Source organism: Magnolia sinica, chromosome 2 (genome assembly GCF_029962835.1).
Source record: "Magnolia sinica isolate HGM2019 chromosome 2, MsV1, whole genome shotgun sequence".
In the NCBI taxonomy this organism is placed as follows: Eukaryota; Viridiplantae; Streptophyta; class Magnoliopsida; order Magnoliales; family Magnoliaceae; genus Magnolia; species Magnolia sinica.
In genome coordinates, this window is record NC_080574.1 from 120,302,268 (window position 1) to 120,321,792 (window position 19,525).

Consider the following 19,525-nt stretch of genomic DNA (forward strand, 5'->3'; position numbering starts at 1 on the left):
CCAACCAATATATCTCATCACTAAAAATCACGCCCATTCATTAATCAGAGGGGGACTGATCTTCGTAACAGACCAAGGGCTAAGAAAAACATGGCCTACTTTCTTTAGCCATCCGTTTGTTTCCAACCGTGTGCCCCTGTTCATCCTCGTTATCATCATTCCATGTGAGGACTAATAAGTAGGAGTTACATATCATCTGTGTGAATCTGTATGGTGCATTTGAAGATATGCAGATATGTATAGAGAAAATTTTTCAATAACCATAGTTGGAACGTATCATACGGTAACATGCGTTGCTTAAGTGACCGATGAAAAAGCAATCGTGCACAAACCATTACTGGATAGGTGGTGAGAGGAGAAGCAAGGGAGTTCAAGTAGTGCTGAACAGTTATGTTAACCATCAAAACGTGAGAAAATCTAAATAAGTAAATCAAGATTATAAATAACAAATAAATAAAGAAAGAAGAGAGTGTTTCATACCAAGCTAAACAAAGTAAATCTATCTTTCAAATTATCTTTTTAATTTACGAGTCCAATTACATTTCAAAGTGTCATCTTTTACTCTTTTTTTTGTCAAGTAAATTACATTTCTTTGTGTAAATCTTTTACTTTCCATCCTATTGTTTACATTATGTAGTGTGACCTGTAGCTGGTAATCTTTAAGCTATAATTTGACTTTATGCTCATACGTTGGATTCGGTTCATCAATTAAAAAGGCATTCTGCAACTATTTTCACAACTAATGGTAAGAATCCTTCCTCATTTTCAATATTTTATCGGTATTAAAAAGTCTTTTTTTTACTTTAGGTGAAGTAACCTATCATCAGAGTATGAACTCCACCTTTTGAATATCATCTTATCTGATTTTACACGTTGAGTAAGTGTTGAATAGGCGTCTAATCTCACCAGATCTCGGTTATATGCCTATCTTAACGCTTATGGTCATTGTTGTTTGATTTAAATTAAAACCGCATTTTCAATTCTAGCATCCGCACACACTTAGTACCGAAAACACCACCAAACAGCCCCACCTGGTGAGTGAACCATACGGATGTTGGCCTGGGACATCTAAACTGAAGAAACCATTTTGCGGCTAGATTAGATCTCATGAATGTCTTCCGATTTGACACGTGGTGGCTGGTAGATGGGTTGCTTTTTACTCGTAGTAGGACAGCGATAAAGATAAGAGGTTTGCTGGAATATATCCCACGTAATACAATAGAGCACATGGCGATTTTGGTCTTCGGATATGAGGTTAACTTTAAATAATCCAAACCGTACGTTTATGTGATGGGGCTCACCTTGGATGGGTTGAGGAAAAATAAAATAGCTCATAAATTAGAATCTTCCAATCCCTTGATGAGTTGACTTATTTCCTTTGAATAATTGAAGGGTTCAAATATTTCAATCTCGTTTCAACACTGAGGTCTTGGTAGAATGAGTTAAAATATCTTGTTTGAACACTGAGGTCTTGGTATCGATTCCCACTTGTGCTATCCTCCATGCACAGTAAGATCCATCATATAAACGGTTAGGATCATTGAAAGAACCTCGATCCAACTGCTAAAATCCCAATGTATCTTACTGCAATAAGTGGAGACAGGTCATGCACGTCAACAAACCGTTGATGATGAAGCTGACTTGAAAATCTTAAGGATTTGAAAAATCTAACCTTTCGATCAATGGTCCCAAAAGAATATGATAAATGGACGTCCCATATTCAAATGAAAATAATTCAATGATCAAAGGTTAAAATACTTCAATCTATGAGACCTTTAGATGTTCCTCCATCCACTGTGAGACCCATCATATAAACGGCTTGGATCATACAAACGTATGCCCACGTGTACGGATTCCCGGAAACCAACAACCAGTACCTTTAGGAGAAAAACTTTGATACACAAGCGGAATGTGATGCTTGATACGCAAGCGCAATTTTCATTTTTTACACGTAACACACAACTCAAAATAAATCTTTCAAATTGTGACCCAAAATCATGGTGGACCTATAAAGCAGAAATTACAGATTTAAATATCTTAATAGGTCATATGTGGACATTTAATGAACGGTTGCGATGAATTTTTTTTCCAACGGTCTGATTTTAGCAAGCGTATATTCATCCCCAGTGCTTTTTACAATTTAGGAGGTTTAAATTGAGTAAGGGATCGTTTGGATGCCTATAATGTTTAAAGCTATAAACATGTTATATTTGAAAAGAATTTCTGGTGTAAGCGGTTTATACGCTATATCATTTAGCTTTTAAGTGATAATCTATTTATTAGTAAATATATTGTGTGCAATGGATAGCTTGTAAAGCATTTGCAGTGGATAAAATAGGTATTCATATCATAGAGCTTGGGTAGTAAACCTTCAAAAAATCTACAAATCATATGAGGAGTTGATTTCTTTTAGGGCATTAAGAGAGCATTAAAGTATGTACACACTAAATGGATTGGGTGCCTTCCACATATCACAATGGGCCTAAAAACAATTTGAAAGTTTTTAATGGTAGATGTCCTATCCTTCCCCATGTGGTCTGATAATCGACAAGTTATGAAATAATGAGCCCCATATATCATGAGTACATATCAACCATTGTATTGTAATATGCTTTTTAGCTATAAAAACTTGCCAAAAGACTTTACAAGCTTCCAAACAATCCCTGGTATCAGGCACATGAGAAATTTCTGAGTGGATGAGTATCAAGTGTCTTACACTACAGGAGTATCGAACAATTCCCCATAAATATATGGTATAAAAACGAGAAGTAATTCCATGCGTGTTGAAAGCTGACATTCTCTTTATACATTGTCTTGATTATATCTTAATACATCTCGGGTGGGCAATGGCCCACCAGACTTACCAAAATGAGAAGAAAAAGAGAAAGGAACGTTTTTGTCATATCGTATGCAATTTGTTTTGTCGTTACGTGAATCATAATCCATTAGGCAAAATGTCTTAGTTTCTTTAAGTACGATGTTCTTTTGAATTTTCGGAATCTAATCCTCTTACTATTCGTTTGCCTCCCATGCATCCCGGATCAGAATCCCAGTGTTTGTTGGCTCATTGGACCCACACGCTGACATAATCCGTAGATCAGAACCATCCATCTTTTATATTCTGTGATCTAGCGGCAATCAGAGAAAACTTGGGTTGAGCAGATGGTTTTGAGTATTTTTATGTGTACGTGAGTTTAGAACATTGAAAAGAAAATATTCAATGGATGATATTCGACTCTGAAAATCAAAGGTCAGAATGAGTACTGAAGTGTGTGTACTGAACTGAAGTGTGTGTACTGACATGGGTGTGTACTAACAAGCTAACCCTTAAAAAAAAAAATTAATAATAATTTTTTTTTTTTTTTTTAAAAGAGAGTACTGAAGTGTGATTTTGGGACCGTTATGGTGATCTGGAGAATTTGGACGATCCACATAAATGGACCAGATCAGTATGTGGGCCCTCTTGGAGCAACACATGTCAATAATACTCTAATAGCTTAACCTAAAGGGCCTTGGAAAAATCGAGGTTTACCAAGCCGATCAACTGGAAAATCCGATCTTTCCATCAAGTTGGCCACACTGTTTAGATCTTACGGTGTAAAAATCAGACCAATGCCTAAAAATGAGTTAATCTTATTTTAGTTAATTGTAATTATATTTATTTTTGGTTAGGATAAAAATTATCTTGATAACCAAAATCAATGATCTGTAAGACAATTGCAATTAATTAAAATGAGATAAACTGATTTTTAGACATCTACCAAACAACCCCAAATGAATAGCTAGAGAATCAAGTGGTCTGATTTTATTTTTAAAAAAAGTGAAGGGTAATAAGTGCTTGATCATGGCACAAGCACGTGGGTCTACCTACAAAACTACTGCTTTTTTTTTCTTTTGTCTTTTTTTTTTTTTTCAGAAAATTCATTTCAGATGGGAAATGACTTTACAAGGCTCTGCACAATATTTCAGGCCCCCTCACAACAAAATAATTGAGAGGGCCCGAAACTACAAAACCACTGCTGATATATCTTTTATACTCAGAATTCAATTGGTCAATATTTATTTATGTACTTAAATTTCAAAACTTTATTTTATATTTCTACATTCATAGATTCAAAACAATCCTATATATCCATCAGTTTGGCCTAAATTATCTATTGTTATTCTCCAGTCGCCTTGAGGGCCAACAATCAGATGGATAAGATTGTTGAATAAGTCTGGTTATAATTGAAATACGGGTCATCTATGCTAATGCCAAGTTGATGCATGGACCGATTGATACCTCATGACTTCGCTCCACGGATTGTAGAGAGATGTATCTATCATGATACTACCTTCTTTCACCTCTACTGTGCCATCTCCCGCTGAAAGTAGGTTTCTTTTGGTGTTGGTAGAGAGAGTCCTTAGTCACGTGAAAGCCCTTTTAATTGCTTAAAAACCCTTCTCATATCCTTTCATTTGTCATGATTTACTGAGGTTAAATGACTAACTATATACCTAATTTTCTACCTTAGAAATTCTCATTATGTGTAGTAGAGATTTCATGTGACCAAAGTTTTAATAATAATAATAATAATAATCTACGGCCTTACAATTAATCAGTTATATGAGGTGATGTTTTATGTGAGTTCATTTTGCTTATATTGTGACTGAAATGATCATGGAACCGGATTGGGTATCTGTGGAACCCACCATGATTTATGTATTTTATCCACTCATCCATCCATTTAACTAGATAGTTTTAGGTCTTTAGCCCAAAAATGAAGCACATCCAAAGTTCAAGTGGACCATACCATAAGAAATAGTATGACTTAAACGTGTACCCCCTAACAATTCTTAGGGGGCACAGAAGTTTTGGAATAAGCTGGTAATTGTTTTTTTTCCCTTCATCCATGTCTTTATGATCTTATGAACAGTTAGATGGCGAATAAACATCACTTTGGGCCCTAGAAAGGATTCAATGGTGGGAATAAAAAAGGATATATATATATATATATATATATATATATATATATATATATATATATATATATATATATATATATATATAGAAAGGATTCAATGGGAATCATTATTCCCACTCTTTCCTGTGGTATGGTCCGCTTGAGTTTTGGATATGCTTCAATTTGGGCTTAACCCCTCAAATGAGCTAAAAAAATGGATGGACCCAACAGAGTTTACTTAGTACTGTTACAGTGTACTCAGTAACTCGGTATATAATCCGATTTCAATTATCACCAAGTGGCCCACGATGAAATAATAACACTGAGGTAAGATCTGACTATTGATATCCAGATTCAAGTATAACTCTTTAAAAGCTTTCTTTGCAATCATTTTGATGTAAATTTCGTTGTAGCTCGTGCATGGTCATCTATAGAATTTGGGCACTTCTGGTCCTTGTGCAACCTGTCCATGGACAGGTGAGTCCCAGCAGGACGACCTATGATAGAGATTTATCAATAAGCAAAATAAACTCATTTTCTATGATATTCTACCAAAATCTAAGAATAAAAATGAAATCTTGAAATCAGATTTATCCACTGCATGAGCATGTCCACTGCAATTTTCATACCAGTTCCAAGGAAAAATCTCCATGGACGCATGCGCGCACACAAACACACACACATGCATTGAGATATCAGTTTATCTGCAAGATTGAATGTTGTAAATATATCTAACTGATTAAAATTACAATTAGGATAAAATGAATAATCTTGATTTTGTATACCTGATGTAATATTATAAATTCTCTTGAATCACAAGTGTTACCCAACGGTAGTATTAGTTCGTAATACATCGAACTCTAAGCATAAAATAAATTCATTAGGTAGGTATTCAACTCAAGTTCGTCTTTTTAAAATTTTTCCTTTCTTGAGAAATTACAGAACTTATTCAAAATGGACAATCAAACAACGAAAAATGAACACTAAATACAAATAAATGCTCTTTTATCGTCTTCTTCAGCTAGAGTATCATCTCTTTTAAAACGAAATGTGTAGCCTAGAAGCCACTTAGCTCACGAATTATATCGGCTCATTCGCGGCTCATTCGCAGCTCGGTATCATAATCGCACTAGTGACACATCGACGTATTTGAAAAAATGGACGTGTGATATTAAATGTGTCCAACATAAATTACTTTATGTTGGACCATTGGATGAAATCAACCAAAGCTGAACTTAGTCAAGTGGAGCCGAGCCGAGCCGAGCTGGGCCACTTAAAGTGTGGGGTGGCTTCTTTAGGATTCATAAGAAGAAATGTGAAGAATACACATTAATGTGAATGAGACACAAATGATTGGGCATATGATTGTGACTAGTGGAAGTCCGATGTGGCGTCCAAGTGGCGAGCAGATGGACCGACATGTGGCGGAGGGCGGCGCACCAAACGGGGCCCAGGGAGCTGTCAATGGGCAGCCATGGCCCGTCTAAATATCTTGGGCCACAAAAGATCGGTGGGAGGGGTGGCGTGACGATTCGTTGTTCACGCCGTCCAAACCTCCTTTCACCTCTGCCACCCCACGCGTAATCGATAACACCCTCTCCTTCCCTTATATTTTCTATCTTTCATGCCTTCCCTCCTCACAACATTTCTTCCACAACAACAATAACAAAAAACATCTCTCTCTCTCTCTCTCTCTCTCTCTCTCTCTCTCTCTCTCAAACAGATAATACAAAAAGAAAAACTGCCCAACATCTCAAAACCTACGTAGATCACCATAGAAAAGAACGCAACCGAGATACTCTGAAGGATATCTGCTTCAAGCCTACCGAAGAATCACGGTGAGTAATGCATTTTTGGTATATTTTCTGATGTTAGATGAACCTACGCAGATATAGGGCTATACCCGTCTGCACAAAACCAAATTTGGTAATATGGAAGACATGTGAGAGATCTGAGCCTTCCATCAGGTGGGCCATGCCACAAAAACAAATGGGTCACCGGTAGAAAGTTTGTTGTAGCCATCCATTTATTTGTACAGTGGCCCACCTGATGAGTGAAACAGCTTGATGTTTGAGGCACGGGATCTTATCAGTATGACCAACCTTATGGAAAGCTTAGATCCCACACACACGTGCAAAGTTGGATAGTATCTTTACGAGTGGATGAGCAGAAATCTATCAGAAAGATCTCTACCTCCAACCAATGGAAAAAAATAAAAAATAAAAAACAAAAAAACCTACATTGGATACCATGAAAAATGCATTCTGGTATCTTGTATGAAGCTAGCACAAAAGAAAATGTGCTAATATGGAACACATGTGAGAGATCCGACTCTTCAATCAGGTGGTCCAAAACAAATTAACAGCTAGATAGAAAAAAAAAAAAAAAAAAAAAATTGTTTTAACCATCCATTTATTCTACACTGGCCCACCTGGGGGTCAAACAGCTTCATGTGTAAAGGCAGAAGATCTAATCTGTCTATAAAACTTGATAGACTGCACTCTCAGACACACGTGTAGTATTGACGTGTGTCTATAGACGGGCAATGGCTTAGTTTGATTTTAACCATCCACTTATTTGTAAACTGGCCCACCTGAGTAGTGAAACAGCTTGATGCTCAAAGAACAAGATCCAATCAGTGTGGCCCAGATAATCCAAAGCTCAAATCTCACACATGTGTGTCATGTTGGTTTGTGGCCTTATTCAATATGCGCGTGTGGGCTTAGCAAACCTCTCCTTTTTTTTGTTATGATGATATGGAAGGATTAGTGTAACCCATGTTTCTTTTTGTTCTCTCTCTTGAATGAGAGTCATTTTCTATGTTAGTTTTTGACGGTGGGTGTGAAAGGGCCTTTTAAGCACCATGAAGTGCACTCAAAGAAACATGGGCATGCTTCCATCTCAAAAGTCTGTTTTTGCGGCTCCTTTTTTATGCAACTTATTACAAAACAATGACATGTTTGAGGGATGCTTTAGTGAAGACCACCAAGCAGGCCATCTTGGCACTCACCACTCACACGTGTAAACATGTCACACGCATGCAAGATCCAAGCCACTCCTCAGGTGGGTCCCTCCTCTAGATGCCTACACTAGACAATCTAGCTGATCTGATCATTGGATGGACTGAACATGTATGACCTACTTCATTATTAGACTAGCATGATTTTTAACACAACAAATCTACACAATGGGACATATCTGATGTACGGATTAGATCTCTTACATGTGTGCCCATCATCTCTAAGTGTGGGAGGCGAGTACAGAAAAACATACTCCTGGAGTTCACCTATCATTCTTCGAGACTTCACTTGTGGTGGCTACAATGTTACATGCAATTTAATACATCATTTTGAGAAGAAACTGATATTTCCACTCTCTCTATTTGGTGCACTCACCTTTTTTTCTAAGCGTTTCATGGTAACAGTACACCTTCAGTGCATATTGTAATAAGAAAGTAGAAAAAAAAGGGGTGTATATGCAAAACACAGGGTATAAATATCATTTTTCTTTATATGATATTTTTTATTTCTTTGAAGAATGTTACATAGAAAATGAATGGTATTGGATCTGTCACTTGAACATGTAATCATAATGTCTAGATGTTGATTCTTATTGAATAAGAAGTAGAGATCTCCGTTCGTCGAGGTGGACCAGTCTTGATATATACGTCACAACAAACCACTGTACACGTAGTTATGCGACCATCCGTATGATAGGGCCTACTGCATGTGTCCGATAGCGCAAAACCGATCGGACGGGCTTTCGCTGTCTGATTCAACTTCCCTATGACTGTGGACCAAGAGCTTCTCTTTTCAATTTTGTCCGTCCATTTAAAGGAGACAGATATGGAAGTTATAGTCACCCAATCGTCGTGGTTTCCATAACTTTGGTCATCCATGGTGTGGCCCACTAGATAAACGATCTGGATTCCCCAGTAGTATATCCCTATGTATGTTGGTGAGTCACAGTCAACCAACGAACTGGATGATTCCTCAACCAAACATCACTGATTTTGAAGACATGATTTGTTTTTTCTATCTTGGACTGGAATTCTCTTCAACACTTTGTTGTAGGAACCGCGTGCAGCAATCGAGTCCCTTGGGGCTTTTCATGATCTTTGTGTGACATCTACTCCGTCCAGAGTCACCTTAGGTTCACAGTACAATACAAAGAACAGCAATGATCTAAAACTCAGGTGAGCCACATCACGGAAACAAAGTAAAATCACTAGATTCGCTCCTTGTAGCCTATAGGACTTTCAGATCAGGCTGAATTTCTTCATGTGTTTTCAACCTAGTGTAGGTCAGCTGATTAATGGGTCGGATGGCATATAAATTACACGATGGCCAGAGGAAGGCTTCTATTGTTTCTGTACCCTTCTACACTCTTCCTAGTTGTGTGCCCCATTTAAATATTGGATCGGCCTAATCTTTTGCATCAACTCTTAACATTAAGTGTCAAAATAGATGGATGGAGTGGATTTCACGCACACATAACGGTGGGTTTACATAACCCGGATGTTGCCCCCTCTTTGTACAACAGGTGTTGTAGAGGATTATGGTCCAATATCTCTCTCTCTCATCCAATATTTTTTGTTGATTTTCAGGACCAATGGAAGTGGAGTCATGTGTCCCACCTGGATTTAGATTCCATCCAACAGAAGAAGAGCTTGTGGGTTATTACCTAACCAGGAAAGTTGCTTCTCAAAAGATTGATTTAGGGGTCATCACAGACGTTGATCTCTACAGAATAGAGCCATGGGATCTCCAAGGTAAGCCTCTGGTGCAGTTTAGTAAATCATATCAACCTTATAATACATCAGATTGGTGAATGATTTGATCAATCTGAACCGACCATCTCATTGGCCACCCCATGGATGGGCCAGCAGTTAAAACCACGCAGCAATTTTGCTGATTCTAGCCATTCAATGATCGAATTTGAAAGGACGGTTGAAGAAGCTTTTTCTCGATCGATAATCCAAAATAGATAGCAGATTGGATGGTTATGAACATCTAATTGTTGCAATTTTGAGGCTAATGCTCATCAAACAGGTAGGCCACCAACTGGATGGTACAGATCCATCCCCAAAGGAAAAGAAAAATCTAGGTTTTAGGGGATGACTATTTACCTCTGAGGGTCTTTGCCATCACACATGCCAACATGGCACACATGTGAGTGATCTGGGCTACTCATCGGGTAGGGTGCACTGTGAGCATGCACTAGCCTAACAAAGTAGACTGGATCAAATTGACCAGGTGGGGCACAATTTTTTTATGAGAAAAATGGAGGGTTGGGAGGAAATACCAACTGATGATATTCAAGATACATATATACACATGTAACAATCTCGACGAGCCGAACAGTCTGATTTTTTGTTCAGGGCATGATCCGAGTGCCCCACACCTGATGAATGGCCTTGATCTTATGCACATGTCATGTCGGCACACGTATACGTGACACACATCCATCTCATGGGATGGAGTGGAAATAACCATATTGGTTTTGCTAATCACATGTAGAAAGATGCAAGCTTGGTTATGAAGAGCAAAGTGAATGGTACTTCTTCAGTCACAAAGATAAGAAGTATCCGACCGGAACTCGAACAAATAGAGCTACTGCAGCTGGATTTTGGAAGGCGACGGGCCGCGATAAGGCAGTGATTTCAAAGATGAAAATAATAGGAATGAGGAAGACATTGGTGTTCTATAAGGGACGCGCACCCAATGGAAGAAAAACCGATTGGATCATGCACGAATACCGTCTCCAGACGACCGAACATGCGCCCCCACAGGTAAGTTAGTTTTAAAATATGATTAACAATGCATGAAAATTGAACACGCTTTGATACCAACGTTGAAAGATGAGTTAGTGGAATGGTCCCTGTTATTCTCCCATGTCATATTCTTGCTGGGGCCCATTGTTTCAATGGTACTTATGTCTTACACAAGTGGCATGTTGGTGTGGGGATAATGGGGCGGTACCACTGTTGTGGTACCTATTCCTCTATTGGAAAACATTTCAATCTGGTGGTCTTATATGATTGTGACTAGTCAATCTATAACTTGCAAAAGCATGATCAACGACGTAGTTTGAAAACTCGGTGACTCGAAACTCAGCCAAGTTAACTTGACTTAGCCAGAGAAATCGAGCCGAGTCACTGTGAAACTTGCCGAGGAGTCTTACTTGGGTTGATTTGTCGAGTCGTCTTGTCTCAAGCTCGATTCAAACCAAGTCACTTGGTTGAGTCAAGAGATCTTAATTAAAAACACACTCTTTTTTTTTCTTTTCTTTTTCCTTTTTTCTTTTTCTGTTAGCTTGTTAGTACACCCACTATCAGTTCACACTTCACTGTTAGCCACCAACACACTCTTACTAACCAACCAATAGTATAAATTAAAGCATTTAACTGCGGTTATGTGTAGTAAAAATTGCAAATTTTAATATTCGTACTATTTTAAGTGTCTATCATCAGTGTAATTACATTTCTAGTTTAATTATTAAATATTATCTAGTCAGAGTCTTCGAGTCAACTCAACCTAGATGGATGTTCTTTTCGAATTTTTAAACTATGATTAACAATGCTTGAAAATTAAACCCACTTTGATACCAATGTTGAAAGATGAGCCTGCAAAGCTGCATATATTTTCTCTCAGGTACTTTCATGGTGGGGTCCACCATTTTCATGGTACTGATATCCTTCACGAATGGCATGTTGATGGGCACATGGTTTGGTATGTGTGACTTCACTGAAGGTGGCATTCAAACAGATGGCCATGATATGAAGAAAATTTTAACTCCAGAAGCCGCTGGATAGGATCATTTGTAGGATGTGATTTTTATCCAAGGGTTATTACAGACAACCCACTAGATGGATGGATAAGATCCAACTCCCAACCTTGCCTGTGCATGCCCACTAGATGGATGGATAAGATCCACCATCCAACTAGCCTGTGCCCACTGGATGGATGGATAAGACTCACCTCCCAACCTAGCATGTATAAAGTATATATAGGGCAACAAACGTCTCTTCCTGATCCAGTGGGGCAAATCAGAGATGGGCTTTTTTTTCCTTCAATTACAAGGTTTCTGAATGTAGCATGATTGTGAGTCAGCAAAATGATGTAGTGTGAAACACCCATAGCAAAAGCTTGCTATCATTGAATCTTTGGATGTAAGCCCCACTTCGATCCACCACCTCCTATGGAATGATTATGTCCCACTTCCTATCATCTTCTGATCTTTTATTGACTGGTGATAAGATCCATCCATAGCTCGCCTTTGCTATGGACGTTCACACTTCACACTATCGATTTCCCTAACATTCCTCCTTTTCATTTGCATGAGTTCATTTTGTCTAACACATGTTTAGCCCAGTGTATCCACCATCCAGACATCGTTGGATGATCAGAACTATCCATTGCTTGGGCTCTTTTGTTGATGTGCTATGGATTAATACTCACCCTGAAGAGATGATCCTGACCATCAAATTTTTTCAGTCTAATTCGAACTGTTAAGATATTTTTTCAATGATCTATTAACTTCATCTTCAAATATTGATGATCGGGATGATCCGTTAGGCATAAGTTATGGATAAAATTCCATTTAGAATAGCTTCCAAAAGATGGACGGTACAATCATCATATGATGTTTGCACAGTGGGGCCTGCTGGGCAAGGCATGATGGAAACTCTAAGCTCATTTCCAAAGTTTCTCTTTGTTAGATGGGAAAGATCAAGTGCACTTCTGCTGCATTTGTAAATGGCATCACCACTACAAGTGATAGAATTGGCATGTACATCCATCAATATGGACCAACTGATAGATAGGCTACCACATGGATATAGGTCAATGCGCTATCCTCCAATGCGGCGAAACAGAGGCATTCGTCACGAAATATCTGATATGTGGTTGGTGGGACGGTGAATCTGAACTGACATTCTAGTGGGTCTCATCTGATGAGGCTGGACTAGAATTTACAATAACTCCAAACATATTAGCCTATTTCCATTAGCCATTTTCACTTTGACCATCCATTTCAAGACCATTGTTCAAATAGCTACTGTAGTTCATCCGGTGGGTTGTTCAACCAAAGGCCATCCATGGATAGGACCTACTAGATTGACGGTTTGATCTACCACCCAAGTTACCACATATCAATTATTATTTAGCCATGATCATCATCCCATTCTGATTAGTACAAATGAAAATATTCATGCCTACTTGCAGTTAATCAGGAAAACCTACCAATGGATTTTTTTTTTCCCTGGACTGGACAATTATAAACGTACGTACGTCTGATTGGCATGACTTTTGGGTTTGGTAGATCAAGAAGGCGGCCCACAGCTCGAACAATCAGGATCAAAATTTCTTGTGCACAAATCCATAACTTGTGGGGACAATTGCATGTACAAAATAGCATTACAAGTTCACTAACTCCTAAATTTTAAGATAAGATAATCATGTTTAGTTTCTAAAGCATCCTTAACTAAGAACACTTGATCATGTGACTGCAGGATGAAGGATGGGTGGTGTGCCGTGCATTCAAGAAGCAAAGTCCTAATCAAAGGCGGACCTTCGACGGTTGGAATCCTGCTTACTATATTAGAGATCCCAACCACGCCGGGTTTCAACCACTTACAGACACATTCAGCCCTTCACAATTTGTGGACAGTTATCATGGTGCCCATTCCCATGAACAATCCTACTGTGGTGACCAAGATCTCCAATTGAAGCCAAATTACTCGAGTCAACTCATCGAACTTCCACAGCTAGAAAGCCCTTCTCTGTCCACCTGTCTAGCCAATAAAGAAGGCTTTGAAGCTAGCATTCCGACCAACGGTGATCAATGCAACAACAAAGATGATTATGGACCGCAGTTCATTGATTGGAAAGCGCTTGACAAACTACTTGCGTCGCAACTAAATGATGTGTCATCATGTCCCAGCTCAAATGTGCCACTTATCCCCTTTGATCATTACGAGCCCGATGCTATAAACCATGGAAACCACTTTGTCTCTTCATTTCCCAATTCGTAATTATCATCGATATAAAAGATAACGGTCTGATTTTTCGGAGACTCGTTGAATTGCAAGTGTTTAGAATTTTCAAATAATACATAAGAAGTATATTAGAGGCAAAGCTAATTCTCTTGGTAAATGGGGATTTGCAAAGCTAATCTCCTAGTGTTCTAAGCTTCTTGTTTAATAGATTAATCCACTTTTTCAGTGTATTTTAACAGTTTTTATGGTGCATGGATAGCTCCCTCTTGAACCTTTAGAAATCTTTTGTACTAATCATTTATGTATTGTGTAACCTTGAAAACTTCAGAGTTTTTAATGTATTTTGTGTGTGTAGAAAAATGAGTTTTTTGTCCGTTGATCTTGTGTGTGTGTGTGTGAAGAAAGCTGGAAGCTCACCACCTTGTGGTTGTGGAACATATAGGTGGGGTTTGACTCAAAGAAAATAGAGTCTTTATACGACTTGTTGCAATAAAGCTCGTTTCCACATCACACATGTTCAAGCATTGCACATACGTGCAAGATCTAATCTAAAAAATGAGTTTTTTTGTCCGTTGATCTTGTGTGTGTGTGTGAAGAAAGCTGGAAGCTCACCACCTTGTGGTTGTGGAACATATAGGTGGGGTTTGACTCAAAGAAAATAGAGTCTTTATACGACTTGTTGCAATAAAGCTCGTTTCCACATCACACATGTTCAAGCATTGCACATACATGCAAGATCCAATCTATCCATCAAGTTGGTCCCACCTTCTATGTGTTTCTCTAAAAATAAATCTGGTCCACTCAACATGTAAGCTCTAATATTGGAAACACATGGACGGTTTAGAAATTTTCAGCCTAGTTTTTCAAAGCCGTACATTTTGACTCACGTAACCAGTAGACCAACTTGATTCTTGGGCTAGGATATCAACACGGTGCTGCCTTTCTGATGGAAAGAGGAGAACAATAAAGAAGAAAAAGACCGTTTGTGGAGAATATACATGCATGTGGAATCCAGTACCTAACAGCTATCTTTTCCTATTTGACCTGCCTCCACGCCACACATCATTAGAACGAGAGCGGATTAGGTGAGACCCCGGCCTCACCCAAGAAGGTGCGGCCCTTACCGTGGGTTTTCTGTGGGGCCACTTTGATGGATGTATTATGTATCCATGCCGTCCATCCATTTTTTCAGATCATTTTAGGGCATTATTCCAAAAATGAAGCAGATCCAATTATCGGGTGGACCATACCATAATAAACAGTGGTGATTGACTATTAATGGGCCATCAAAGTTTTGGATGAAGCTGGTATTTGTTTTTTGACCTTCCTCCAAGCTTATGTGACCTTATCAACAGATTGGATAGTAAATAAACACTACAGAAACATCAAGAAACATTAAGGTGCGCCCTAAGAAGTTTTTAATGGAAGGACAGGCAATCACCACTGTTTCTTATGGTATGGTCCACCTAATAATTGAATCTGCTTCATTTTTGGCATAATACCCTAAAATGATCTGTAAAAACGGATGGACAGTATGGATACAAATACATACATCAAGGTATTAGAACGACAAGTTGAACCTCGGTTCAAAACTGTGGCTAAAGCCTTTAGCCTCAGTTTTGCCTCAGTTATCCAAACCGAGGTTGAAACCCCCGTGGCTAAATGCTTTAGCCTCAGTTTTAGCAACCGAGGCTAAAATGACATTTATACCCTTGGTTCTTCAAGTGAAGCTAAAAGAATATTTTAGCTTCAGTTTTCTCGAAATGAGGCTAAATTAAAATTTTAGCCTCCATTGTTTCCAACTGAGACTAAATCCAAATTTAGCCTCAATTGCCTCTAACCGAAGCTAAAACTATTTTTAACCTCGGTTCTTAACAACCGAGGCTACAACCTTTAGCCATGGGAGTTATAGTCTCAGTTTAGGTAATTAAGGCAAAACCGAGACTAAAAATGAATTTAGCCTTTGTTGTCGTCAACTGAGGCTAAATTCAATTTTTAACATCATTTATTAATAACTGAGGCTAAATTTAGTTTCCATCAACAAAAGTTAACAATATTATAATCAACCAACGATGGAACCTGTGCATGTTTCCCGCATTTAACATCCATCAAGACAACAATCAACACAATACCAACAAAACAATTAATGGTATATTTAAAGTTTTCAAAACAAACAAACTGCCATTGCTGCTATTGTTGTACATCCACGATTTCTGTCATTGCTGCTGCTGGCTTCATTGAGAGAATTTTTCCTTGGTTGTGTTTTTTCGGGAATTACACCACAGGGCACTGAGACTGGGACTGTTGGAGGTCTCCTTCTTGAGGAAGCAACATAATGTGCTGTTTGGCCATTGATACGAGATATGAACCTATGTTTGCCTGAAAATAGAAACAAAAAATTGTAAGAGGATAGACATAAATCAAGAGAGATCATACAAAAGCGTGATATACCCCATAGATTGCACAAAAAGAAATCAAACAAACAGTCTGCGATGAATTTAAAAGAGCAAATAAAAAGGAAAATCAAATGAAAGAATCTAAAGAAAATAGAGCATGAGATTGGATGATCACTGTTTTGGTATCCCTGTTTTGTTGCTGCCTTTGTTTCCTTTTTGTTTCTTAATAAAATCAATTGTCAAAAATAAAAATAAAAAATAAAAAAAATTCATAGTTCGCAGCACAGTTTGTTGGTGTAGGCTCAAATAGATTGAAGATTATCAGTAAAAACCATCAAAGATCATGCAATTCAAACAAGATGAAAGAAGAACGCAAGTATTCCAAGATCAGATAGAAGATGGAAACAAGTATCACTGAAACCCAAAGCTACATCAACCTAATAAAATGTCTCATCCACATTTAAATTGGAATACCATCCTTAACTGCTGTCATAGGAGCACTTCATCAAGTTTATTCAATGCACACACCATGGTTCTTCACAAACTTATCGAAGGCATCCAGCAAAAAAATTTAATAAAGTAATAACTAATAAGACAGTAGGACAACTTAAAAATCGGTCAAATTCCAACTCATTGCTCAACCTTATGTATGTCCCTTCACCAATGAATTCCCAATTACTTTAGGAAATAATTGGAAAGACCAAAAAGATTCCATGGCTTAAAGAGTATCATTACCTGCAAATGATGAGTGTACGCCAGACCTGCATAGGTGCTCAAACTTTGGTCGAAAGGGCAAGTGCCTTCTCATAATATGAGATCGCCTCATTGTCCATCCTGACAGACAACAGATTTTTTTCCTTTTCAGTTTTTGGCATCAAGGCTAATGAAATATGAACTTCAATCAAATTCCACAATTAGTCATGCTGCGTGGTAACCAATAGTTCCTACAAGGAGCGTCCATCATTGATAAGAATGTTGTTTGTCAGCTTGGCCAGATGAACATCAACCAAATAGACCTTAATCTACTGGTAGTGCATGCTAATCAAGAAATCTCTCAAGGCCAATGGATGGTACAACTTGAAGAACTACAACACAATTAATTGGTTATGGCCGAAACAATTCTAGCAAGAAAGAATGCAGAAAAGATTCCAAAGATGTTCGACTCAAAATAAACTCAAATTACGAAATGAGAACGTTTCCCAAACACACATTTTGTTAGTTACCTCACAAATTGTGAGAAAATTCCCTAGTGACTTGGACATTTTTCCATTGTTGACAGTAACAAACCATTGTGCTTCCAATAGCTCACATTGCTCGCTGAACATGCAGCACAACTCTGGGCAATCTCACTCTCACAAAGAAGACCCACTCATTACCATGAATGCATAGAAGATGATATTTAAGTATCATTGTTATGCTCTACATCTATAAGCTTTAATAAACCAGACTAGGACAAGTATGCCTCAAAATCAGACACAAGTTTAGACACATCCTTATCAGTCTCTCTATCAAAATGAATAAATGAAACAAAAGCTTAAATTACAACTGATACAGAGACACAAATGATCCATGAAGAATCTTACATGGAATAACTTCCATGGGAATGGCATCATCAACTCTTTCTTCTTCTTCTTCTTTTTTCTTTTTTTTTTCTTTTTTTTTTTTTTGAATTACTTGAATGAGTCATATAAGAGTTACTGTAAGAAAAATAATTTTCTGAACTCATGTTACCTCTAGAACAAAATAGATGGCGCACTGAATGAAAGGTCCAGCCATCGGGTCAGATAACAAGCAATGGCTGAACTCTAACAGTCTCATCCCACACTGCCTCATCCACCCCAAAATAAATCAATTAATTGCTAATGGAAGTGAGCTCACCACAGTGGGCCTTTTTTTTTTTTTTAAAGGTGGGGGCACACCACCTGGGATCCATAGATAGGAAGGATGCTATACAGAGAAATTGAGGGCACCACGAAATGACTGGGCCTCACCAAAATATATACCTCATTCGGGCAGCAACCACAGTGGGCCTTTTAAGATGGCCTTCTTTCATTCTGTAACGTAGATCCTCACATTCTTCCTGCGACCACAAACATGCAACAAAGAACAATTCTAAGAGATGGTGCTTGTAAGATAAACAGTTGTAGTTCCCAAACAGAACAAATTCAGTAAACATCCCTAATAAAGAAAACACATACCAAAAGATTTTGAGGCTTCACATCCCTATGACAAACCCCGGGTACACTGTGAATATAAGCTAGGCCCCTAAAAATCTGGAGAACAACACCAAGCCATTAAGAAAAAAAAAGAGAGAGAAGAGAAAAGAGAAGGAACAGATAATTAAACGGGTGCAGAACCTATTAAATGCAAGAAGGATCTCATACTTGATACGTATAAAGTTGTAACCAATTTAGAATAAAAGAAAAAAAAAATCAGTCTATATCTGTTGGGTTATTTAGAATTCATAGTGAATCATACAAATTGTAAATCCAACTTGTCATATTAGGTACAACTATAAATTGCAAAGAAAAGATTGAGACTCATTTGGTTTCGATTCAATCTGAACCTCTAAAAAAAGATAAAAAGAAAGTTTAAGTATAGCAAGAAGAGCTTATAAAAGAAACTGAATTCCATGATGGTTTTGATTTTATATGAACTTCTAAAAAGAAAGAGAGCTCTGGTGAAAGAAACAAAAATAAATTACTAATTAATTAATCATTTAGCTATGTATTTGTACAATGGTAAGTTGAAGTATAACGGCATAGTGCTTGCAGAAATGAGGACACAATCAACCATGTCAACTCAATGTAGTACACATCAAACCAACTTATGATGAAGTATTTAACCTTTTAGAAAAACCAAAGGAATGAATAGAACAGAAAGCTCACCATATTCAAGCTGAAATGTTCGATTGAGAGAAATGGAACTATAAGACCCCAGAAAATGATGTCCGTTAGCATGACAACACCTGCGCAAGTCTTTCAAATGGACAACTTAAAAATAAGACAGTAGGACAACTTAAAAATCGGTCCGCACCACCACCGTAATTCGATATGGGAAATTGGTGGTGGGCCAGATTCGTTGATTAAACAGAACTGAATTAAAATAAAATAAAGAATAAATCAGAAGTGGAACTAGAAAAAGACCTGATTAGCGAAGCCGACTCCACACCCCAGGAAGATGCTTCC

General features: G+C 37.9%; 1 protein-coding gene across 1 annotated transcript; it reads left to right on the forward strand.

Annotated features, from left to right (window-relative positions):
* The first annotated feature begins 6,428 nt into the window (after nt 1–6,428).
* On the forward strand, nt 6,429–14,220 carry LOC131237487 (NAC domain-containing protein 105-like). Its single transcript, XM_058235279.1, has 4 exons — nt 6,429–6,781; nt 9,550–9,714; nt 10,463–10,734; nt 13,456–14,220. The coding sequence occupies exons 2-4, from the start codon at nt 9,555–9,557 to the stop codon at nt 13,975–13,977; spliced, it is 954 nt and encodes a 317-aa protein (XP_058091262.1). The 5' UTR covers nt 6,429–6,781; nt 9,550–9,554; the 3' UTR covers nt 13,978–14,220.
* The last annotated feature ends 5,305 nt before the right edge of the window (nt 14,221–19,525 follow it).